The following is a 26,046-nucleotide window of genomic DNA, read 5'->3' as shown; positions in this document are numbered from 1 at the left end:
ACACTTACATACACAACTGTTGAAGAGGGATATCCGCTTGCACGTCTTGTAGGCACCCAGACTGAACGTGGTCAGAGTTTTGTTCTCCTACAGTCTTCCTCATTTCCATACATATATCCACCCAGTTGCTCAAGCAGGAAACCAAAGAGCTAACCCCCCTCAAATAGATCTCAAATGCATTAACTTCATTTGGCCTCCACTGCTGCCATCTGATCCAGGCTACCATCCTATGCTTCTGGCCTCCTAACTGGTCTCTTTGTTCTCATCCCTTTCTCCAGTCAATCCTCTCCACAGCAGGTTTCTGCACCCTTATTAAGTGCAAACTGGGGGCTTCCCTGGTGGCGCAGTGGTTAAGAATCCGCCTGCCAATGCAGGGGACACGGGTTCGAGCCCTGGTCCGGGAAGATCCCACATGCCTCGGACCAACTAGCCCGTGAGGCACAACTACTGAGCCTGTGCTCTAGAGCCCGTGAGCCGCAACTATTGAGCCTGCGTGCCACAACTACTGAAGCCCGTGCGCCTAGAGCCCATGCTCCACAACAAGAGAAGCCACTGCAATGAGAAACCCGCGCACCGCAAGGAAGAGCAGCCCCCCCCCTCGCCCCAACTAGAGAAAGCCAGAGCGCAGCAATGAAGACCCAGCGCAGCCAAAAATAAATAAATAAAATTTGTAAAAATACTTAAAATAAATAAATAAATGCAAATTGGCTCACACTTCAAACCCTTCCATGGCTCACTGGGTCACTTAGAAGAGAAAATCCAACCTCCCACCATGACCCAGAAGGCCCTGTGTCACCCGGCCCCGGTCGACCTCTCCAGGCTGGGCTCTGGCCCGTTCCTCACTCACTTCCGGGCCTGGGCAGGGCAGCTCCCTCCATCTCCACTCCAGCTCTTCCTAAAGCTCACTCCATCCCTCACTTCATTCGGGTCCCTGCTTGCACATCACTTCCACACAGAAGCCTCCCTTGACCACTTTATCCAAAGTTGGCCTCCATCTTTCTCTATTTCAACACTTGGTATGCTTCCTTCATACTTACCGTAACTTGCAAATATTTTGTTTTGTCTTCTTTATTGGTTTTTTGATGGAGTCTACCTTCCCCACTAGACTATTAACTCTCTGGGGAGCAGGGACCAAGACAGTTTTATACACTATTAGATTTATATATGTAAATAAAAGAGCACCGTGTCTGGCAAATAGCAATGTCAATATTATTATTACCTGTAAAAACTGAAGAAATGTACAAGGAATCAGTGTCTATTTGTACAGATTAAAAAAATCAAATTCACTAAAAATTTCGGCACCGCAGTTTTGGGGAGTCCCCTCCAGAAAGGTCTCTCCAACTAACTACCCTTCCAGCAGATCGTTCTTCTCTCCACAAGGTCTCTGCCTCATGGGTGTGGGACACCTGCATGAGGGGACTAGGCCATATTGGAGGGGAAGGAGGGGACTCGGCCTTCCTTCCTTCCTTTGACAAATATTTATCTGGGGTCTCACAGAGGAAATCTTTCAGAACTACCAAAATCCTTCCTGAAAGTTTCATCCAGCTCACTTCAAAATCAGGTTAATATATGGGAATTCCCTGGTGGTCCAGTGGTTAGGACTCAGCGCTTTCACTGCCAGGGCCTGGGTTTAATCCCTGGTCGGGGTACTAAGATCCCACAAGCCACGTGGGCAAAAACAAAAAACAACTCCCCCCCAAAAAAAACAAGCCCCCCCCAATCAGGTTAATATAAAATATATCAAGAATCAAACATATAAAGAGGCGACCAAGTCCCACGCCAAAGCTACCAACCAGGAAGTGATGGCACAGAATCTGGGCATTTCACGAGCTCCCCTGTGGTTCTCAGCGCCAGGCAAGATGGGGAAACTGGCAGTGTGCTCTCTTAAGAGCATGGGTTTTGAAGGGGTTTCCTGGTCCTTTTAGCCACCTAGGGAGTCACCCCACTTCCCCGTCCCCACGCCCTGCTGCCTCCTCTGCCCAAAGCCACAGCTGCAGCTTGGCCAATGGGGATGGGGGCTATTGGCATAGCCAGGTACCCATTCCCCACCTCCTGTCAACTGCTCTCTGCATGGAAGGCTCATCCCCTTGGCCCTTTCTCAAGGTAATACTGCTCCTTTGCATGCTTTCCAAGTCTTCTGCACCCACTCCTCTTATTCCAGGATGGTGTCCTGGCCACAGATGGACAGTGAACCCATATACAGTGAAACAACCGTACCAGTTGCTAATCTTCACTGTTGTACACTTGATTTAAGTTGGAATTGTTTCGATGATTTATGTTTCGTGTAATTTTCGATGCTGATCATTGTAGGACACGGCAAGGGCAGAGAGAGAATACCTCTGCTGCCTGCTGCTGTGTGATCTTAAGGCGAGTAAGGCCTTTCACCTGTTTGAGACTCAGTCCCCTCATCTATAAAATGGGCATACTCATTCCTTTATTCAGTCAGTCAATCCCTATTTACTGGCTACCTCTCGTATAAGGCACCTAGGATGTCCTCATACCCGTATCTCAAGGTCGTTGTGGGGACTGAGCGGGATGCAGTGTGTGGGTGCTGCTGTTAATTTGGGCCTGTGAACAACGGAAATCATCAAGTTTTTAGTAATTCTAAGGCTTATAATTTTTAAATGTATAAACTCTTAACAAGTACTTAGGAGACTTGATAACCCTGATGTCATTCATTAGAAGGCCAGCAGGGCTCATCCCCTCAGGCGGAGCCTTCCATGAAGCCTGGCAAAGCCGCGCTACCTTAAATCTACCTCCCCACCTGGGCACCACCAGTTCCTCCCTGAGGGTGATTTGCGCCTTGCTTGTTTCTGTTTTACAAAATGGTGCCAAACAAAATTAATTTGTACTCTGTGGGCAGATAGATTTTTACCATTTCCTTTTTCGATGTTCTTTCATTGTTTCCAGCATCTGTGCACTCATTCATCTGACACATATGTACTGACCTCTGCGCCAGGCACTGCCGCAGGTGCTAAGGATGGGGCGGTTCACCCCTCAAAGCCTCAGCCCTCAAGGACCGGACATCCTAGGGAGGCCTATATATCGTGCTCACCCTCACTCCACACCAAACTGTAAAGTGCCTGAGATCTGGGGCCGTGGTGGCAGCTCTTCCCTTGATGCCTCTCAAACACACAGCAGGAGAACAGCTGAAGGCACACAGGATGCCCTCCCGAAAGGCACTTTTTGCTGCCTTATGTTGTGCCCGGCTCACTGGAGCTAATTCCCATTAGAATGTAAATTCTAAGCATTTACATATATTATTTCAATTAATCCTCACAGAAGCCTGATGAGGTGGGCATTATTTTAATCATCATTTTATAAATGAAGCCACTGAGGTATGGACAGGTGAAGAAACGTGGCTAAGTTCCTAAAGCTAGTAAGTAATGAAGCTGGATTCGACACCAGGTCATGAAAATCCTCATGTCAACCCCTGAGACTGTCCTCATTTGACATCACTTTCAAATTGAGCGTGGGCCCAGACAGACTCCTAGCCTTTGGTGTCAGGTGGCATTTTCTCTGACTGCAGAGTCCCGGGGTGGCCCTATGTTCTAGGCTGAAAACTGAACATCTGGGAAAGAGCAGGCTAGCCCTCATGAATTTGTTCGTTTTCCTGCGTCACCTTGGTTATCTCACTTAAATCCAGCGCAAAGAACTCAATAGAGTTGCTTTTATAGCCAAATTAGAAAATGGGCAAGACATTTTACAAGATACCAAGTGCACGGGCTCTTTGAGACCAAAATGAAACCTATTCTAGGGATGAAAATACTAAGTAGAAATGGGGGTCATTTCAATTGCTGGAGATCTTGGGTTTGTTTTTTTTTTTTTGAGTTACTGAAAAAACTTTATTCACAGAGCAAGTGTGAAAATGTCTTTTTATTGGTATTAAAAGGGCATTTTAAGGCTGTAATACCAGCTCTTTATTCCTTAAAGGGAAGCAGTTACTATAATGATGTACTTGGAGCCACACGGCTAAGTTACCACCTTCCCTCTTCATTGGGGAACCATGAAGTCTATTATGTTCCCTCAGGAGGGCAGCTTTCCATGAGAAATTGCTACATTTGTAAAGAACATATTGACCATGATGAAAAGATTTTATCCACATCTACACGATGATGACAAAATTGGACATGACTAAAAGGTTTGGGCAGCCCAATTCTCAGGAACAAAAACTAGAAACAAATGTCATGATACCCATAAAAATGCCTTGATGTGTCTGTCGAGCGTGGGAGATCCTGGTTTTTATGCTACAAGCTTGTTCTCAGGATACAGAGACATGCTATCAAAGGCAGAAGCAGATACTTACTTTCAACTGCAAGGCTGGAACTGGCAGGTCCACCATCAGGGGGGAAATAGATTTTCTTACCTAGGAAAATAGAAAACATGATTGGGAATGAAATCGGGGACTGGGTTAGAAAGTGCCCAGAAGCCCCCCAGGGAACCCCAAATCGCCTGGTCCTCAATTTATAGACACCTGACATTTTATCAGTTGCTACAAAAACAGAGAAGCTTCTGTTTTGAAGGCCCTGTGGGTTTTGTTCCCATGTTACAGGCAATGTTTCTGATCAAGGGTCACTGACTTCCTCAACAGCTCCTGGACCGTCGGTCACCAATTAATCTGACAGATATCTGCATTAGTAGGAGAGTCTGAAGAGTTGGTAGCAGTCGAGACTTTAGCGATCAACATTTGTTTGAGAATGTGTCTAGAACTTTCAGGAATTGGATAATGCCTGCATGGTGGCTTTGCCGTGATGTGCCTGGCATATAGTAGATGCTCACTAAATCTTTGCTGAATTGGATTTGAACTGCACGGGCTTGTTATGTTTGGGAGGTGATGATTTGAGCCATCTGTGTTCTAACCATCTGTTGAGACGGGGCTCTGCTGTGCGTGTGCACAAGCACATATACACAGTTGGCCTCATCTGTCCCTCTGAATCCAGCAGGAGCAGATTTTTGAAAAAGAGGACTAGGGTGGGAATTCTCATAGGTTTCCCAAGCATGACATTTTTATGATTTACTCTTTAGGTACATTCCTAATCAAACTGTGGGAATGATGGAGTGGTATTTTAATGGGAAATTGGTTTTCGACATTAGGATGGAGCACAGCACCTGACCTGGGTAGGGCTAGACTGGCCCTTTGTGTAATATATATACTTGGTTCGGAAGTAAAAGCAGCTTCTAGCAATTTCTTTCAGGCATGGAACACTAGAACCAGATATGTATGGACCAGGGAGCTGGAAAGAAAATTCATCTAGGGTACAGAAAGCCAGAGGATTAAATATCTGTCGGGTGAGTGAGTAAATGAAATGGTGAATGAGCCTTAAGGATGCTTTCGTTTGTGGAGGGGTGTGGGTCTGGGAGCAGAAGCCCCAGACAGTCAGGCACCGTGACGCTCTCCAGGCAGCAAGGGGGCTGCCTCCAGTCACTTTGAATTTTAATGTGTGGAGCAGATGGATGGTATAGATGGCCCCTGTTCTTGCCTAGGGGTCTGGCATTATTGCAAGTTGCCAACCTGTTTGGAGGATAGAGTTTTGAGCCTGTAGGTATGTCCCTGAGTTCTGTCTTACAAATGGATTATTCGGCAGCTCACAGTGAGGTGAGTGCAGGACCCTAAGATCTTAGGCAGCAGCCCATTTTTCTAGGGTAAGTCCAAGTCAGCAGACCAGGGTGAATACTCTGAGCCACGTGCATCTGTCTGGCTATCTATGCAACCCTTTAGTCGTTAAACGGTGACTATCGACGCAGCCTAGTGAAGACAAATGGAACTTAAGCAAAACATTCTATCCCTCAGAAGCCCCGTAGCTGGAGTGGCAGCAAGTCGTCCTCACATCCCATCTCACGCCAACTCACTCTCAACCACAACCAATCAGAGGCAATCCTCCAAGCATCTGGAGGCATTTCCTTACTGTGGGCTGAGCCGGAAGGCAGGTTGAAGAGCAATCCCATGCTTCCGGCCGTCTGGGCAGAGTTGCCATCCTCCCACGAGGCAGATTCCTGAGGATGGGTTAGGCATCTCTCTGGCTGGAGGAGACTTAGGAGGGGCTCATACTTCCCATCAGGCTGGGTCTCTGGAACCGAGTGCCCAGTGGAAAAGGCATGAGGGTAGCCAAGCTCTGGGAAGCTGGAGCTGGCGAGGGAGGAGAAATGCCTCGGCTCGCCAGGCTGAATGGAAGGGCTCCCGGTCAGGGACACTGGATACTGATCCACAGCCATGGGACCAGATCCACTCAAGCTGCAGCTGGCGGCACCATTTGCAAAAGATACTTCCGGCTGTGGCTTTGTCCACTGAGAAGAGAAACGCCACTGATTTGGAGGCATGCCACTATCTGGGAAGGAAAGATTTAGAAGACAGTTTTATGTATTGTTTTCAAAATGGAATTAGCTTAATTTATTTCTGGTTAATATATACTATTTTTTAATTGTAAAAAAAATCACTCTAAGCATAGTATCTAGAGACTGCCATTGTCTACCTTTAGGTGTACTTCTTCCTAAGATTTGTTTCTATTCATGTATGCATTGTTTTCACATCACATATTGTTTTCAAGGTCGCTTTTGCATTATTAAAATATCGCAAACATCCTCCCAGAGCAAAGAATAGAGCCAACACCAGCTTTTTAAACGGCTGCAGGTATCCCATCATAAGGCAGTACATCCCTTGTCCAACTAGCCCCTCAAGGAAACTTTTCTAGAAGTAGAATTACTTGGTTAAAGGTGATTGGTGTTTGTTTGTTGCCGTTGTTTGGCTTTATTTTATAGCTGGTGCTTGGAACACACCGAATAGGAGGACTCCACAGAACTTTACAAAGGGTTTAATACTTGCTTGCATCACACAACTCTAGGGATTGAAACCCCACTTTCAAGAGAGGTCTGGGGCATGGGGATGTTAACAGACTGGACCAAGTTAGCCAAGCAGATTAGCCAAGTAGGGATCTGAGCTGGAGGGATCAGTGATGGGCAGGGAAGTGGTGGCTTGAACCTCTTCCTGCGAAAGCAAAATGCTCAAGGTCAAGCAGCAACTCAGTTTCTTCTTGCAAAGTTCTTGTGGACAAGCTAGTAGGGATGGAGTCTCCTTTGGTCTCAGAGACACTGTTCAAATTGCGCCTCTAACAGCTGCTGAATCAGAGTTCTCGAAGCGTCTCGGGCAGCCCATGACATGGACGGGCGTTTTCCCCATTCTCAACACCCACTCAAGGAGGAGGGGCGGGAGGGAGAGAGCGAACTCTGGCAGATGGCGCTCAAAGCCTGGAGGTTCTTATCTATCCAAGATAATGCAGAGGGCGCGTGGGTGTGGCTGTCAGGCCCCATCCCCCTCCTCCTGCACCTGTCCCAGTGCCCCTGAATGTTCAATTTGCCTGGATTTTGTCTGAGAGGTCAGCCCAGTGATACTGGAGTGTCCCACCCACCACTACAGCAAAACAAGCCCTAACCTACACGGCACAGATACTCTGCCCAACTTTTCCCAGCGCTCACGAGAGATGGGCGATGGGTGGCTACTTTTAATGAAGCCAAGGGCAAGGAAGCGTATGAAGATTTGTTCCTGGGGATGGATGTTACTTTTGAAAACTGTTATCTGCGGGCTAGTAGCAATTCAGGGCGCTGTGTAGCACAAACAGTGATTAAGCTGACTTAGGCTAACCACTGTTTGTGCTTCGTATTGAATGAGGGCACAGAACATGTCCTAAGCACAAATGAGAAACAGTGCGTGGCCTCTGATAACTGGGCAGTTTCCATCTGAACTGGCTTCACAGATCTCATGCACAGGACCTAGGTTTTGAACACTTGAAAAGTGGAAGGCAAGGCCCCAGCGTGTTTTGAATATTTTAAAAAACTGCTTCCCTTCCAGAATTCTCTGAGTGAAACGTTAAGGGGAGTGGGTGGCGCGCCTCTGGCCGAGGTCACACTTGGTCACTGAGTGCACCAGAGCACAGTTTGGCTGGAGCATGTGGCCCAATCCTGAATTCACAGCAACCCAATGGTGGGCCTTGGGTGGCCTGGGGAAAGCACCTGGCCAGAGCAGGCTTGGGTGCGGTGTCCCGTGGAGCAGAGACCCTAGATTTTGGTGGGCCTCTTTCCCAGGCTGCTTGGGCAAACAGCTTCCAACAACCACGGCCATCTATCCTGGGGACCGCTGGAGTGACTCCCGGTTGCCACCGCTAGAAGTGGTCCTGGTGACACTTCCTTACCCAAGATCCCCCTCTTAGCTACTTGGGAGATGAGAGGGAGCCCTAGGGAAGACTCTGCTGCCTTCTCAAACCCCAACCTACACTAATGAATGGAGAGCGGGCAAGGAGCTCTTTGGGGACACTTAGGGAAGGCTGGATTTTTCTCATTCTTTTTCTTTTCCTTCAAGGTGACACTAGGCAGTGTTTGTGAAATGTTAACCACCTCTTATCTTGTGATGTCTTGAAGTAGATGTGGCTTTAGTCTTTTTTTTAAATTAAAGTATAATTGGCTTACAATATTATTTTAGTTTCAGGTGTATTTTTAGAGATTATACTCCATACAAAGTTACTATAAAATATCGCCTATAGTCCCTGAGCTGTACATTACATCCTTGTAACTTATTTATTTTGTACCTAGTAGCTTGTACCTCTTAATCCCTTTCTCCTATTTTGCCCCTCCCCCTCCCTCCCAGGCTGGATTTTTCTTTCAGTAGGAATACAAAAGGCTTCCATCCCCTCTACTCCAACTCTGAACATGTAGCCCCAGCCTCTTAGTCCCATCCATGCCTCTAGCATTCCTGAGGCCTCTGGTCCTAAGACCAGGTCCTGTTCAGAGAGCGCAAGTCTCCATTTCCCACCCTGCCCTTTTAGGGTGAAAATAGCTAGCTATTCTCTGGCATCCTAAGCAAACCCAGAGGCACCACCCATGCCACCCATAGACACTGCTGAGAACCCCAGAACCTTCTAGAAAACACCTCCAGGCATCAGAGTTTGCTTCCACCCCAGAGGACCCTCCCTCCACTCTATCCTTGCGTGGTGGTCCCGTCTCCCATTCCAGACTAGTTTCTGGACACACCAACTTCAATGTCACCCCCTCAGAGAGGCTCTCCCTGAGCTGCCAATGTCCAGGGTGTTAGCCTGCTACTCTGTGACTATGCCCTGCTTACCGCTCCGTGGCATAAGCCTAACCTGTGATTCCATTCCCTCCTGCCCTCCTTCCCTCACTATCGGTCCTCCCCACTAGCCAGTAAGCTCTAAGAGGACTGAGATCCCTTCTCTTTTGTTCACCATCACATATTCAGGAACTTGCACAGTGCCTGGCACAGAGTGGGCCCTGACTAAACGTTACTGTAATGAAGGCACACCCACGTGTGTGCCCTCACACGTGCACAGGCATACTGGCGCGCACACACACACACGCGCACACACACAGTCCCCACTAAATCCTTCTCTGTGGACGAGAGCAGCACGCAGAGGGTCTAAGAGCACAGACTTTGAGGCCAGACAGGCTGGGAGTCCAATCCCAGCTCTGCCACCTCCTATACGTGTGACACCGAGCATGTCCCCTCCCGTCTCGGAGCCTCTTGGGGCTGTTGTGAGATGGAAGGGGACAATACATGTAAAGCGTTTGGCATGGTGCCCGGGACCTAGTAGCCACTCAAGAAGTGAGAGCTGTTGCTGTGGTTACTATTAGTATTATTTTGGTTTAGAAACGCAGTGTAGGCTCACATTCACGGGTTTCTCCCCTGGTCTGCAACACTCCATAGAATCAACCAGGAAAAAGCAAATTGGTAATGCATGAGGCCTGAGGAGCCTCCTTGCCCTCAGTCAGCACAGAAGGGAGGGCAGGAAAGGACAAAGCCAAGGCGTCTGGGAAGCAGTGGCAGCCGCAGCGCTTCGGGGCTGACGTGGAGGATGGAGTAGGTATTGGCTATGAGAGAGATTTCAGAAGCCTTGGCTTGGTGTGTACCTTCCCAGAAATAATCCATCAGAGGTGGGCAGGAACAACTGTACGTCTAGAAGAGCTTTTGTTTATTGAGCACTTACTATGGGCCAGGCTCTTTATCTAGCATTCTGGATGCGTCTCCCGTGAGCTTCACAGGAACCCAGATGAGAAAATAGTGGTTAAACGAACTCGCCTAAGGCCACACGTAGCTAGTAGGTATAAAGCTGGCTGATTCTCAGGCTCAGACTTCATTCACTGGTTCTGTCTCCCATAACTGCAAGAATGCAGCGAGCCTGCACTTTCACACACTCCCGTGGCTGGACGGGGGGGCAGATGGGCATAACATTTCTGGGAGCAATTTGTCAGTAGCTATCGAAACCCTAAAATTTGAGTGGACTCTGATGCAGTCATTCTACTTACAGCCATTTATTTTAAGAATATAAGCAATGATGCCTGCAAAAATTGAGCTACAAGGATATTCGATGTGGTATTTACATATAGTGAAAGACTGGCAACAATCTAAATGTCTGAAAATTTTAATAGATCTGGTACATCTATAAAAAGGATACTCTTGAGCCATAAAATGATGTTGTAGTAGAACATGTAACGGCAATAAAGATACATACGGCTTATTGTCGGTTAAAAAACCAAGTTACAAGCCATGATGTGCAAAATGATGTTAGTTTGTAAAACTTAGTATGTGCACGTAGATGCACATGTCGTTTTGTGTCCTGGATGCTTCTGTGTTTTCTAAAGTTTCAAAACTTGACACATTATTTTTGTGATTAGAAAAATTTAGTTAAGTAAAAATTTATGAACCCACTTGACTCAGTGAACCTGTCACAGCTGTGAAATAATTGCCCGATTACCTTCCACCCATCTTTTCCTCCTTCTCTGTCCCGTCTCCACCTTTAATATAAATGCTGTTTTATGATGAAGTTGAAGCCGAGATCCCTCTGAACACACACACATATCTTGCCCCACGAAGGTCCCAACTTTGACCTGCCTGATTCATTCATCCCAGAAACAAAGAGGATATTCTTTGTATTAGCCGACGGCTGAAATAACACCAGAGGCAGAGACAGCTTATGGAGGACAGTCCTGTTCCAGGGCACCCAGTTCAGGGGGGGGGGTCCTATTCAGTCCCACCCCCTCCTTCATGGCCTCCTGCCTGGGTTACCTAGTCTTTTGCTGATTATCCAGGTTCCCTTTCCCAACTGAAAATAGGAGATTAAACATAGAAAGTGTACTAGTATTTTGAAAGTAGCTAAGAGCTCAGTATCTGGAATCAAATGATCTGGCTGTGAACAGCTGCCCCTTACTAGCTGTGGAATCTTGGACAAGTCATTTGCCTCTCTGAGCCTCAGTTTTCTTACCGGGAAAATGGGCATGGTGAGAATTAACCAATAGGTTGGTCTGAAGATTCAGTAAGATAATTCATGTGACAGCCCCTAGCAAAGGGTCTGGCACACAGGAAGTGCTCAATAAATATTAGTCATTATAAACATTATTAGTGAGAGTCCTAATAGGCATTAACTCTCTGGCTGGGGTGTCGTCAGGGTCTACAAAGGCAACACAGTGGAATAGTCAAGAGACTGATTCTGGAGTCTGACTGACCTGGGCTTCAATCTCTATCACTCACTGGGCTGTGTGACCCATCCCATCACTTACCCTCTCTGGGCTTCAATCTCTATCACTCACTGGGCTGTGTGACCCATCCGTCACTTACCCTCTCTGGGATGCAGTTTCCTCCTCTGTAAAGTGAAGCTATTAATACCCATTGTAAAGTGGTTTTGTGAAGTACAGCACGCATGTAGGAAAATGCACAAGTATAAGCGTGCAGCTGGGGGGAAAAATTTTTCACAAACTGAGTGATGAGTACCCAGATCAAGGAACAGAATATGACGGTCACTCCAGAAGCCTTCCTCAGCCCCCTTTCCCATCACTAAACCCCTCCAAATGTAACCCCTCTCCTGTCTCCTAACACCATAGATTCTGTTTACCCAGCTTTGACCCTTATCAGTTGTAGTGGATTTAAAGGACTGAAGTGAATGCAGTTACAGCACAGCACCTGGCACCCAGTGTGGCTCCCTGTAAGTTAGTGCAGAGTCCTCTCCCTCATTGGGAAGGAAGACACGAAGTCATCAGGGTTCGCAGGGGCCATAAACAACTAGCATGACTATACCTCATGCAGATATTCACACTAAAACAGAAACCCAAGACACGGAAGCAACCTAAATGTGCATGGACAGAGAAATGGATAAAGAAGATGAGATACACACACACACACACACACACACACACACACACACACACACACACACACACACACACACACGGAATATTACTCAGCCATAAAAAAGAACGAAATAATGCCATTTGCAGCAACATGGATGGACCTAGAGATTATAATACTAAGTGAAGTAAGTCAGAGAAAGACAACTATCATATGCTATCACTTATATGTAGAATCTAAAAAATGATACAAATGAACGTATTTACAAAACAGAAACAGACTCACAGACTTAGAAAACAAACTTATGGTTACCAGAGGGGAAAAGGGGGGAGGGATAAATTAGGAGTTTGGGATTAACAGATACACACTTCCATATATAAAACAGATAAAAAACAAGGTCCCACTGTACAGCACAGGGAACTCTATGAACTATATTCAATATCTTTTAAGAATCTATAAGGGAAAAGAATCTGAAAAAGAATAGATCCATATATATGTATAACTGAATCACTTTGCTATACACCTCAAACTAATACAACATTGTAAATCAACTATACTTCAATTTTTAAAAATTTTTTTAAATAAAAAAAAAGAAAGGAAGAAACCCAGTGTTTCTTCCCCACCCCGACTGGATTCTGGAGGGGGCAAGAGAAGGAGACTGGCTATAAAAGACCTCTGAGGGCTCAGGCTGTACGTATACCTTCTTCTCAGCAGCCCTTGACCATGTTGCCAGGCCTAGGGCTGGGCTCGAGGCTGGGATAGGAAGAATACAGGGTGGTAGTGTACCAGAACCGTGACCCCAGAAATACTAACTTCTGAAGCTTCTCGAGTTACCTACTCTAAAATCCCCAACGTCCTTCTAAAAGGGAGATAATTCAAAGATACTTTCAGCTTGTGTTTTCTTTTCTACAAGTAGGGCCAGTATAAATTATACCTAAGTAAATAAAAAAGTAACTTTGATTTGAGAAAAGCAGCCAGGAAGTTCAACGGCATTTCCTAGCCATACGGGCCTCAGTGTTTGGGCTTTACGTATTTGGCCTGACAGAGCACCCTTAGAATGTGGGTGAGCCCGCCATGGGAGCCCGTGAATGGAAGCCTGTTCTCCGTGTGGCTTAGCTGAGGCCTCTGTAGGGCCAGGCAGCCTGGGACTGGCCTGAAGAGGCTGAGAGGATGCTAAGGGTCAGTAATGAATTTCCCACTATTTTCGAAGCTACGTGCATCTCATGTAACACTTCCAGTGAGAACAACTGGGGACCCGCCTCCTTTCAGGGGACCCTCCCCGGAGGCAGCAGAGCTTATGAGAAACTTGACTCCTAACTGCGATGAGAGGCCTTGAGGAAGACGGACTTTCTCCTTCATTTGTTCAAGCAGCTAGACGAACGAACATTGGCCTAGCCCCTACCACGCGCTGCGAGGGAGACACATCTTCACAGTCCCGGGATCTGTGAGACTCTCACACGGAAAATGCAACAACCCAGAAGGTAGGTGGAGAAGAAAGCCGCCTCTCTGTTTGGCCTGGGAAGGCTGGCTTGGGCAAGATATAAGGCCATGTCCAAGTTCCCTTGGCGGGCAGGGGCTTCACAGAATACAGAGCAAAGTCAGAAGGCATAAGAAACAGGGCAGCAGCCACCCAGCAGAAGCACCTGGACAACTTGGGGGCTGACGGGAGGGGCCTTTGATCCTGATGTTTTGAAGGTGGGCCCTCGTACCCACTGTAGCCCTTCAGAAACATGCGTCAAGCCTTCACACCACCACCGCAAAAGTAACTACCACCTACATGGCATTTACTATGTGCCCTTTGACATGCGTTATCTCATCGATTCCTTCTCTAGTTCAATAATACTCAGCTTTACAGATGAGGGAACGGAGGCCCAGAAAGATGAAGTGCTGTGCCCTGAGATCACATGGCTGATCAATGGTGAAGCAGGCCCCGCCCCAGGCTGCCTGGTTCTAAAGCCATATACCAAATGAATCTCTCTCTACAGTGACTCCATAATTGACAGAATCAACACCTTGTGATCCACGTCACAACTTCAGGGGGCTTCCCTGGTGGCGCAGTGGTTAAGAATCCGCCTGCCAATGCATGGGACACAGGTTCAAGCCCTGGTCCGGGAAGATCCCACATGCCGCGGAGCAACTAAGCCCGCGTGCCACAACTACTGAGCCTGCGCTAAGAGTCCGCGAGCCACAACTACTGAGCCCATGTGCCACAACTACTGAAGCCCACGCACCTACAGCCCATGCTCCACAACAAGAGAAGCCACCGCCATGAGAAGCCCACGCACCGCAACGAAGACCTGATGCAGCCATAAATAAATAAATATTTTTTTTTAAAAAAGAGCTCTACAAATCACAATTTCATTCATTCACGAAATATTTATTGAGCACCCTCCATGTGTCAGACATTAGACTGGGTACTTGGAAAACATCAGTTAACAGGTTGAGTCCCTGCTGCCACAGAATTCAGAGTCTAGGGGGTAGGAAGAGCTAAGAAACACATAAATATATAATATGCCACATGGTGACAAATGCTAAGAGAAATAAAACAGGGTAAGACAGAGAGTGACAGGGTGGGGACTTCTATTTTTTAAATAGATCGTTCAGGGAAGGCCTGTCTGAAAAGATGACATTCCAATGGAGACTTGAATGAAGAAAGGGGAAGTCATGCCGTTATCTGGGGAAAGAGCATTTCAGGAAGTGGGGAGAGGAAGTGCAAAGGGCCTGAGGCAGGACTGTACTTGTCAAGTTCTACAAAGAGAAAGGAGGCTACACTGGAGTGAGGGAGGTGGGAAGTGGTAAGATATGAGAGCAGAAAGATGACAGGGGCCCAGGCCAGGGAGGTCCCCATTAAAGACCTTGGATTTGATTCCAAGTGAGATGAGAAGCTAGTGGAGGATTTCAAACAGAAAAGTCATATGGTATGACTTTCAATTTAATGGTATAGACTGAAGTGGGGCAAGGGCAGCAGCAGGGAGACTGGTGAGGAGGCTGCTGCAAAATTCCGGGGGGGCTCCCCTGGTGGCGCAGTGCTTGAGAGTCCACCTGCCGATGCAGGGGACGCGGGTTCGTGCCCCGGTCCGGGAGGATCCCACATGCCGCGGACCAGCTGGGCCTGTGAGCCATGGCCGCTAAGCCTGCGTGTCCGGAGCCTGTGCTCCACAACGGGAGAGGCCACAACAGTGAGAGGCCCGCGTACCACAAAAAAAAAAAAAAATTCCGGGGCGGGGGTGTGGAGACGGCTTCGCAGACCAAGGGGACAGCAGTGGAGGTGAGGACACGTGGTCAGAGCTCGGATATATTTTGAAGGTAGAAGTTACAGAATTGTTCGAAGGATTGGATGTGGGATATAAGATAAAGAGAGCAGTTAAATATGACTCCAATTAATTGGAAGGATGCAGCTGCCACTTATGGACGGAGCAGGGTGACGGGGAAACTAAGAGTTCAGCTTGGGACCTGTTTGGTTTGAGATTCCTATTAGCTCTGTGAAATGAAGGTATCAAGTAGACAGCTGTGTAGATAGGTCTGAAATCCAGTCTGGGCTAGAGATACGCGTTTGGAATTGACCAGCGCACAGGCGGTATTTATATAGATGGTATTTAACACCAAGAGACTGGAAGAGATCCCCTAGGGAGTGAGTGTAGAGAGAGAAATTGTCTGAGATCAGAGTTCTGGGGCCCTCAAATGTTTAGGAGTTGAAGCGTTGAAGAGGAGAGGACATCCAGCAAAGGAGACAGAAGGAGGGTAACCAGGAAGCCAGGAGGAAAAGCATGAGGGTGTGACATTATGGAATCCAAGTGAAGGAGGTGTTTACAAGAGAGAGCAGTCGACTGCAGCAAACGTTGCTGACGATGGCTCAGCTAAGATGAGGACAGAGAAGGAACGTTTGGCTTTGGAAAGTGGAGGTCCCCGGCTAGCCTGGATAAGAGTGGTTTCAAGGAGTGTTGAGGATGAAACAGAGTGGAGTGGATTCAAGAGAGCAGGAGAGGAGAGGAAGAGGACGGAGAGTCCATGGACACCAGTTATAAGTCTTGCTGCAAAATGAAGCGAAGAGATGTGACAATAAGACAAGAGTTGGTTTTATCTCAGGTTGGGTTTACAAGGCGAGCAGGATAGAAGTGAGGGACCATGAACTGCTGGCGCTGACAAAGAAGGGATTGTAATATATCCAAGCCAAAGTGTTCAGAACTAACCCAGAGTCAAATACCCAAAGTGAGCAGACTTGTCTAGGCATGAAGAGCCTGCGGTTTTGACCCTTCCCAGGAGCCAGTTAGATCCTGTGAATCCCACTTACCGCATGTCAATTCCCCAAACGACTCAAGAGCAGCCATTCCTGCCGCTGCTCTAAAGCGCTCAGCACACCGTTAGACAGCACACCTCCCCGCTGTCCACCCAGCCCCTGGTGCCCAGTGTTTCCTTTAGGATCTGCTGCTGCTACACCCCCTTCCACATGTTTCCTGAAGTCCCAAGAGTCTCTGAGGAAATCACGTCACCTGACTGGAAAAGTTACTTCTGGGAGAGAAGCAAATTCTGAAAAGCTATATCAGCTAATACACCCACTCCCTGCCCAGACTGAAAGAGTCTGGCCAGCCAGGGTGTTGGCGTCTGAAAGCAGAGGTCCCACTTGGAGACATTCAGCACGTGAGCGCGGCGCCTTTTGACATAGCTGTCTTGAAATGTGTTTTGAAAAGAAAGAATGCTTATTATTAAAAAAAAAATGACCCAAGAGCTTGTGCAATAGACACCCCTGATGCTGTGAAGGGTGGGGAGAGGGATGCCGCCAGACAGTTCATTTGCCTCCCTCTGGCCCTGGCCCTGCTCCCCAGAGCACCCACTATTAATTGAGAGGAGGCTGGGTGTACACGCGGGGGACACGCATGCTCTTATCACAAGTCCTTTGGTGTTCCTGACCTGTCAGACAGAAGTAGTAGTAATAATAATAATAGTACAGATAATGGTGCTAATAATGAACAGTTGTGGCGCTCTTACTGTATACTGAGTAGTGAGCTCAGCACTTAACACAATTGAGGACATAAGGGAATAGGTATATCAATTGGATTAAACAGTGTCCTTTTTGTTTTTTGGCCGTGCCACACGGCTCGCGGGGATCTTAGTTCCCCGACCAGGGATGGAACCTGTGTCCCCTGCAGTGGAAGCACAGAGTCGTTACCACTGGACCATCAGGGAATTCCCTAAACAGTGTCCATTTTCATGTGAAACTTCTGAGAAAAGGGTGTGGCTTCTCACTAGACAGTGTGACGTGCCTTCAGGAAATATACACACGTCTAACAGCATTGAGGGCATCAGAACTGGTCTTTCCGTGATAGCCCGATAGGTAATTCCAGCCCCACTCTCCCGACATGCTCACCATTCCTCAGGATCACATCTCCACTCTGGCTGGAAGGGCTGAGTCCCTGGGGGCTCTTGACATTGCCCAGAGCTCTGGAGAAGTGTTCGTCCACTACGCTGCTAATGTCCCCTTGGAAATAGGTGAAAAGGACACAGCGGGAATTCCATTCAGTCTTGATAGGACTCTGCATCTGGACGGCGGTCTTCCTCACTTCTTCCATCGTGACACAGGGGAGAGCTGCGGAGCAAACGCAAAATGTCACTGGTACTCTTTTTCCAAGCGGCTTGGCTGTAGTTTGGAGAAGCAGCGTCCTTGAGGGCGAGCAGTTTGCTCCTAAGGTTCGGGCTCTCTCACTGGGGCCCTGGGTAGCTGCGCAGCTGCTGAGTCCAGGAAACAAGACAGAGCTCTACCAAGTCCTGAAGCGACCCTCTTACAAATGAAAAAGATTGTCTGGGAGCATGATTAGAAGAGCATCAGGAAATGAAAAAGAAAGAGAGGCAGGGAGGGAGGGAGAGAGAGAGAGAGAGAGAGAAAGGAAGAAAAGAAAAGAAAAGAAAGAGGGAGGGAGGGAGGGAGGAGGGGGAGGGAGGGGACACTGAGAACAAAGAGTGGAGTAACTTGCCTTCTGGGGAAGTGTCTGCCTCCCGCGAAAAGCACGTGCAGATCCCCCTGAACAAGGGCACTGAGTGTCCCAGGAGAGCTTGGCTAAGCAGTCCAGTGGGTACTGACAATTTCAGGTTCCCTAATAAGCACTGCTTTCCACCTTGGCGACTTCCACGCAGGAGCATCAAACACATCAAATTCTCCCTCCCCTCTGAAGCCATAATCTGTGTTCGATGGGGTCCTGCACCCACCCCCACCCCATCTTAGAAACTAGCAATTACAAACAACGCCAGTTCTGAGGCCTCCAGACAGATATACTCTGCCCAGAGTCATTTAGAAAATGTCAGAGCTTTAAATCCAGGTCCAATTGACTCTGAATCCCATATTCTCTCTCTCTTTTTTTTTTTTTTTTGTCGCGCCGCATCACTTGCAGGATCTCAGTTCCCCAGTCAAGGATTGAACCCGGGCTACGGCAGTGAAAGCCCGGAATCCTAACCACTAGGCCACCAGGGAACTCCCAGACAGATATACCCTGAAGCAAATGCAGAGAACACTTTTCACACTAATATTTTGTGGCGACATTGGGGAAAAGCGCTCTGTTCACCACGCTTCCTCTGAGCCTAGAACGGTGCCTGATGCCTAGCTTAATATTGAACAAATGCTCAACAGCCGTTGGCTAAATTGCCTTAAAGTTGGCCTCCATCATTGGATTCTACCTGTGAGCTCCTTGAGGGCAGAGGCTGTCCTTTTGCACCCAGGCGGGGACCGGCACACAGTGGGCACTGGAGACAGGCCCTGGCCTTCCTTCACCAGGAAGTAACCAGTCTGGGTGCCTCGTCACCTCTGGCCATCCAATCCGACTTGCCCCGTGCTCTGGCTAAAGACACCTTGAATCTATTCTGATGCATATAATGCAAATGACTAGAGTTTAATAGCTCTTCTCCCTCTCTAGTCTCTGAGATCCTCGAGGATGGGGACCATTTCTTATTCATTTCTTTATCTCTAGCACCTAACACTTAGTAAACAATGGGCTGAGTGGTGAAATGCCATTTCGTGCAGTAAAAGCACAAAGCGAGGAAGTCACACCAGTCACAGGTCAGAGGACCTGGGCTTGCCCTTGGCTGGGTGTGTGCCTTTGGGGGAAATCACAGAGCCTCTCTGGGCTTCAGATTCCTCTAGGGTAAAATGAAGAGGTTGGGGTGTCTGAATTCTGCAGCCTGTTCTTTTATGGTCCCGCCAGAAGTGCCAACAGATTATGATGAAACATTACGAGGGAATCTGGCAGTGAGCAGAGGACCCTTACTTAAAAGTTCTCCTTTCGGAATCCTAGCCTCAGTCACGGCTGGATTCTCTTGTCTCCAGAAGCCTCTGATGGAGCACGTCAATCTGTTTCCCCCGGGTGACAACCATGCTAAGTAAGCATCACAGGTACGACCTGAAAACTGAATCCACTGTATCCTTATTTCAAAACACACGGGAACAACCACTTTGAAAAACTGGCGGTTTCTTCTAAAGTTAAACGTACACTTAACCACATGACCCAGCAATCCCACTTCTAGGCACATGTAACCAAGAGAAATGAAAACAGATATCTGCGCAAAGACTTCTACATGTTCTCAGTGGCTTTATTTATAATAGCCAAAAAGTGGAAACAACACAAGTGTCCATCAGCAGGAGAATAAATAAACTAGCTGTGACACTTTCATACAATGGAATGTTCGTCAGCCAGAAAAAGGCACAGACTACCAATCCACCCAACAGCATGGATGAATCACTAAAACATTAAGCTGAGTGAAAAAAGCCAGACACAAAAGACCACATATTGTATGATTCCACTTACACGAAACAGGCACAAATAATCTATGGTGATAAAAGAACAACGGTCGCCTGCGGGGTGGGGCTTGGAAAGGGGTGAGAGGGAAGTCGTAGGAGTGTTGGAAATGTCTTACATCCTGAAGAGGGTGAAGGTTACACGTGGATGTAGACATTTGTCAAAACTCATCAAATTGTGCACTTAAGATCTGTGCATCTCACTGAAGGCAAATTATTCCTCAGTGAAAAAGCACATATTATCGTCAGATACTTGGACTCATAGAAATAAAGCAAAGGTGTAATCCTTGGGCCCGTTACACGGTAAGTCAAAGACAAGTACTGTATGATCTCACTTATATGTGAAATTTTCAAGAGGCAAACTTGTAAAAATAGAGAATAAAATGGTCGTTCCCGGGGATGGGGGCAGGACCAATGTTGTTTAAGGAAACAAACATGCCATGAGTAGTGAGTAAGTCCTAGAGCTCTACTGCGCAGTGCAGTGAAAGTAGACAACGATATTGTATTATAATCATCAAACTTTCTAAGAGACTGAACTTAATTATTTCAACCACTAACAGGAAAGGATAATTATGCCTCATGATAGAGGTGCTAATTAATAGCTCCGACGGCAATCATATGACAACATATAAATTTATCACATTAGCATGTTGTACACCTTAAATCTACAGAAGTTATACGTCAAATATATTTCAAAAAATAGCAAATCAAATAAATAAAGCGACAGTGTTGTGAATGACGAAGTAATGATAAATGTGGACGCAGCCCTTCTTCTAAAGCGGCAGTTTACAGAAGACCTACCCTGTGTCGGAAGCTACAGATATACTTTCTCCAATCTTTACAACCTTCAAGGAGGTATTCTTGTCCCCATTTTATAGATGAGCAAATTCAGGCTTCGAGAAGGGAAATCGAGGGCCCAGGCCACGCAGCTCGGTGGTGGCAAAGCTGGGGTTTGAACTCAGGTCTCCCTGACTTCAGTGTCTGGCCTTTTCTCCCCATCCCTTTCTAACTACCTGGTGGGGCTAACCGTCCGTTCCCCTCCACGGGACTCGCACCAGGACCCTAACCCAGCTCTCTGGCTCCCCGTCGGGCGTGCAGGCAGGCGGCCCGTGCGCTCTCGCACACATCTTCTGGAAGCCTGTACCGGCAAGGGCCGCTTGGCGCCTTTGTGGGTTTTGCCCTCTTACCCTCTCGTCAGTGGCCACTTCTCTAGCTCAGGCTTGACCCAGCCTGCCACCTCTCTTTGCTAAGTCTCCCTGAAGCCACGAAAAGAGCCGGCCGGACTCTTGGGACATCAGGGCGGTGAAGCACGCTGCCAGCCCCCGTGGTAAGAGACCACAGGCTAGCTCCGTAGCGATACAGCAGGTCAGAGCACCGTCTCAGCGCCCTCACCTGGGGGGCTCAGACCTTACACAACTGCTGATCCTGAATAAACCCCGAGACCTGCCCGTGCCCCTCTCTTTTCCTCACCAAACACATGACACATACTCGAAAGGAAAGCCCTGGGTTACGGCTCTGGACCCAGCTGATAAGCAGTTCTCCGGACTGTACTCAGAGCTCAGGGGCGAGGATCTGTATTTGCGGGCGATTCAGATTCTGAGAACTGTTATCTGATTTAATTCTTTCATCCCCACACGAAGCCTCCTCGAGGGCTCTCTTCTTTATTTGGGAGTGAATTGGTGGGGTGGGTTTGACTTAGAAGGGGGGCCGCAAAGCTGGATCTAATGGGAGGTCAACGAGGCAGAAGAAAGGGTGGGACTTTCCTAGCCAAGATGTTTCTGTATCGACGCCTGGCTTTGTAGCGAAAGTCTCTTGCTGACAAAACCCTCGGCCTTGTCCAAGCTTTGTCAGCTGTGCCGTTCGAACAGCAGAACTACAAAAGCCCACTGTAACTTGCAGTTTCCCCAACGCACAAAATATCAAGACACCAAGTAGGCATCAAAATACTGCTCGGTCTTCTGCACAAATATTTTAACGTGGAATCCAAGAGGAACGGTTTGACCTGACTTCTACCAGGCTGCCTACCTTGACGTGCTTACCACCCTTCTGCGAAATGGTACCCAGCACGCCGGCGGTGGGATGGGAAGTCAAAGAGGTGATCACCTGGAACAAAAACCCCAAAGGGACCGGACTGTATCTCACTGAACAGAGCATGTGATGCCCTCCACCACCACCCCGCCCCCAGCCCCGATTCCTTCCCAGTTGAATTCCCATCCCTCCTGTCTCCCCCAAAGTCCCCACCTTCTCTTACCTTAATTCTCGACCATCGGCGGAGACACAGGAAGATGCTATGGCCGGGCAAACGTACCTTTTGATGGCCGGAGCCGCCTGGCCCGTTTTAGAGCAGCTCAGTGCCGGCCCGAGCAGGGCCTGGCGATCTTGTGCCCTCCCCTTGCTACTTTCTACCCTTCTAGCAGAGCCTAAACGAGGCATTTCCTGCTAGCTATCTATTAAGAATGCAGAAAATGTACTCCAACAAGTCAATCGGGTTGGGCACCTGCAGGAATGAGGAAAATAGGTAGTTCTTTTTTTTTATTTCTTTCTTTTTGCATTAAAAAAAAAGCACTTAGCGATATTGTCTCTTAAAGTGGGCGGCCAATTGTTTGCCCGGAAACCACACACAGAGTAGTAATGTCTGAAGCCTCAGTGGCGGGGCTGGGATCCAAGTGATGTGACTTTCAGTCTCTGGAACAGACAGGAAGTTTGGCTGGTCTCTAGTTTCGTCCTCTCTCCCCTTGGGAAGAGAAGGGGAGCCCAACCCCCTAGGATTCTGGACTTTCTCAGGCTTCCAGGGGGCCCAGAGGGATTGAGGACTTCTCCAAACCGGCAAGAGATGGAGCAGTTCAGGACTCCAGCTGCAGGTTTGGAGCAAAGGAGTCCCAGCCCTCGTCCTGAAAAATCTTCAATAGTACCTCAGTAAGTGGCACCCACCATTCAGACCCCAAAGCCTGGAGCCGTCCTTTGCTTCTCCCATTCTCTGTTTCAATCATATTAATTTAACAGATATTTATTAAACACCTACTCTATACCAGGCATTATTCTGGGAGTTCTGTTCCATAGTGAACAAAACAGACCGAATCCCTGCCTTCCTGGAATAAATATACACACGTTCTATGTTTGTACGTTATGTGGACTTGTCAGATGGCAGTAAGTACAAGGAGAAATTAATCAGCAAAACGAAGCAGAGACAGGGAATAGGAAGTGTCTCATTTATCCAAGGCGGTCAGGAAAGAATTTTCTGATAAGGTGACGTTTGAGCAGAACCCCGGGGGGAAACCATGTTGTTACCTGCTTTCCTGATATCTGAGGGAACATCTAATACAAAAGGCAGGTTCACACCTGGCTTGTTCACAGAAGAACGAGGTGGCCAGTGCGTCTGGAGAGGCGGAGGGAGGAGAGATGGGGCCACAGCACAGACAGCCTCTCCCGCCACGCTTAGGCTGTGGGCTTTTCCTCTAAGTGAGAAGGAAACCTGTTGATGGTTTCCATCCTTTCTCGCCACCTCCACCTTGCTCACCCTCGTCCAAACCCCCATCATTTCTCCCCCGGACCACAGCCTCCTAACTGACTCAGTACTTCCACCCTTCGCCCTTTCTAATCCTTCACCCCAAGACAGCCAGAGTGATCGTTTGAGGACATGCATCAAATCCTGTCACTCCTTGTTGAAAATCTTCCAGTGGTGTTTGTTCCTGGCCCGTGACCCGCCCCCCTCCCCTTTGCTGTCTGTCCTCATCTCTTACCACCGTCCCCTTCGCTCCACTCCAGCCCCACTCACTCCTGACTGGTCCTTGAACAAGTTAAACACCCTGTCGTCTTCACACTGACTGTTTTCTCTCCCCGGGATGCTCACCCCCCTGACACCCTCCTGACTTGCCCTCCCCTTCATTTAAACCTGGGCTCAGTCACTTCTTCCGAGAAGCCTCCCTTCATCATCCTATCCACGTCAGCAGCGTCTCGCACTCTCTGTCCTCTTACCCCACGTCCTATTTCTTCACAGCACTTTTCATCTCTGGACGTCATATTGCATATTTATTTATTTACAGTTGGTTGCCCCTTCTAAAATCATGCCTGGTATATGGTAGGGGCTCAGTAAATATTTGTTGAGTGAATGAATGAGTAGTGGAGGGAGAGAAATTATTCAGGTATTGACACAAATAGACAACCACAATGGTAATGAATCCATAGCTGGTGCAGGAGAGCCTGTGATAAGGAGCCCTGACTCCGTCAGCAAAGGTAGGGTTGTCTTCCTTGTGCAAATCAATGCTCCAGCTGAGATCCGAGAGGCTGAGAAGGAGTTAACCACGCAAAGAGGGGAGGGGCGACTGGTCCAAGCGGAGGAAACCGCCTGTGCAGCAGCCCTATGGCGGGAGGGGCCTGGGAAATATGAGTCACCGGGAAAAGGAATGGAGACAGTGGGAGAGAGCGTGGTGCAAGGTGAGCTGGAAAGGTAAGCAGGGGGCCAGAGCAAGAAGGGCTTTGCAGGCCCTACTGAAGCATTTTGTCTCTTTCCTAAGCAGCAGAAGAAGAGGAAGCTATTTAAAGGTTTTTTGGAGATGTGCGTTGAGGAGAGTGGGGAAGGGGAGGGAGTGGGAAGTGATATAATCAGGTATGCATTTGTTTTCTTTTTTATTTATGTTTTATATATCCCACGGCTTGCACAATCTTAGTTCCTCAACCAGGGATCGAACCTGCACCCTCGGCAGTATGAGCGCAGAATCCTAACGACTAGACTGCCAGGGAAATCCCCAGATATGCATTTTGAAAACCTCTGTCTGACCGCAGTATAGAGAAAGGATGAAGGAGCACATGGCCGTGAATAAACCAGTTGGAGGGCTGCTCGTGTGGTCTGGGGAGAGATGATGGTAGCTGCATCTGGGGGTTGAGGTGGAAGCAGAGAGAAGTGGATGGACTCAAGATGTAGTATTTAGAAAATAAACTCGACAGATTTGATACCGAATTTGATATAGGGAATGAGGGGTCTCAAGGATAACTCCTAGGTTTGCAGGTTGCATAACCTGATTGATTAGAGCACCTTTCACGGAGCTATGAAACATCGCAGGTGTGTCTTCTTTACGAGAGGAAATAAAGATTTCTGTCTGAACATGTTGATTTTGAGGAATCTTTGAGCTATCTAAGAAGGGATGACAGTAGTCAGTAGGGAGAGAGGTCTCAGTTGGAGCTATAAACTTGGAAGCCGATGTTATGTAGACGGTCATGTTATGTAGACGGTCTAACTCACCCAGGGGCAGTAGAGAGTGAGACATAAAAAAGAACTAAACCACTCTAAAAATACGGGGGGAAAAAAAAGAACAAAGACCTGCTCGTGTAACGGCAACATTTACCGGCCAGGTGGAAGCAATGAGCCAGCAGACATTACTGAGAAAGAATGGCAAAGGAGGAGGATAAACATCAGGACCCTACAGCCCAAAGGAGAACATGTTTCAAGATGGTGGAACCCATCACCTGGGTCAAATGCTGCTGAGAAGTGGGAGAATCTGATGCCTGAAAAATTTCTGTTGGATTTAGTAGCATGCAAGTCATAATTGACTTTAGTGAGAGATGTTTGCTGGAGTGATGAGGCCAGAGGCAGACTCCAGCGGGATGGGAGAAGAGGAAAGTACGGACAATGTGAGAAGGACTTTGCAAGAGTTTGGAGGTGAAAGAGAGTGGAAAGATTGAGCAGAATCTGGGAGTGAGAGTATGAGTGGTTGACTGACTTCACTGTTCGTTTTTCTTGAAGGGATAGATTTCGACATGATTAAAGGCCAATGGAAAGGATCCAGTTCAGAGCACGAGACTGAATATACTACGAAAAGAAGGTATTAATAATATAAAACATTGGAGAAAGCAAGAGGAGAGGATGGGCTCAAAGTCCAGGTAGAAAGATGGGCTTTAAATACAAGGAGAGACTGTTTTGTCGTAAGAGGAGGAAAGGGGCATAGGATGGTCCCAGACAGACAAAGTTTATAACCTTGGTACCTATGGTAGATAGTTATCTACTTATTTTCAGTGGGAGGAGAATTGGACTAGGAGGCAAGAGATCCTGACTTTTGTATAGGATGTTCCCCTAAATAGATTCACAGCCTTGGGGAAGTTCTCATTTCTTTGCCCATTTTTAAAGGAAGAGTGCGCTATTAGATGA

At 47.8% G+C, this 26,046-nt stretch overlaps 1 protein-coding gene across 4 annotated transcripts in view; it reads right to left on the bottom strand.

Annotated features, from left to right (window-relative positions):
- The window catches only part of VGLL1 (vestigial like family member 1), an 86,769-nt gene extending 64,546 nt beyond the window's left edge, over positions 1-22,223 (bottom strand). For 3 of the 4 annotated variants that reach the window (XR_013825589.1, XR_013825590.1, XM_079909683.1), the window contains exons 1-3: positions 17,490-18,019; positions 5,907-6,326; positions 4,307-4,366 (exon numbers count right to left, since the gene is read on the bottom strand). Coding sequence is in view for 2 of the 4 variants with exons in the window: in XM_079909683.1 (XP_079765809.1) it covers positions 4,307-4,366; positions 5,907-6,326; positions 17,490-17,691 (682 nt within the window). In the remaining 2 variants the exon portion in view is untranslated. Of the gene's footprint in view, positions 1-4,306; positions 4,367-5,906; positions 6,327-17,489; positions 18,020-22,155 lie in introns of those variants that run through there. The other variant, XM_079909682.1, reaches the window with a different exon arrangement.
- Between the last annotated feature and the right edge of the window lie 3,823 nt (positions 22,224-26,046).

This window comes from Stenella coeruleoalba (assembly GCF_951394435.1).
Source record: "Stenella coeruleoalba genome assembly, chromosome: X".
Taxonomy (NCBI): domain Eukaryota; kingdom Metazoa; phylum Chordata; class Mammalia; order Artiodactyla; family Delphinidae; genus Stenella; species Stenella coeruleoalba.
Note: the sequence above shows the minus strand (reverse complement) of the source record. Positions and strands in the feature narration are given on the sequence as shown.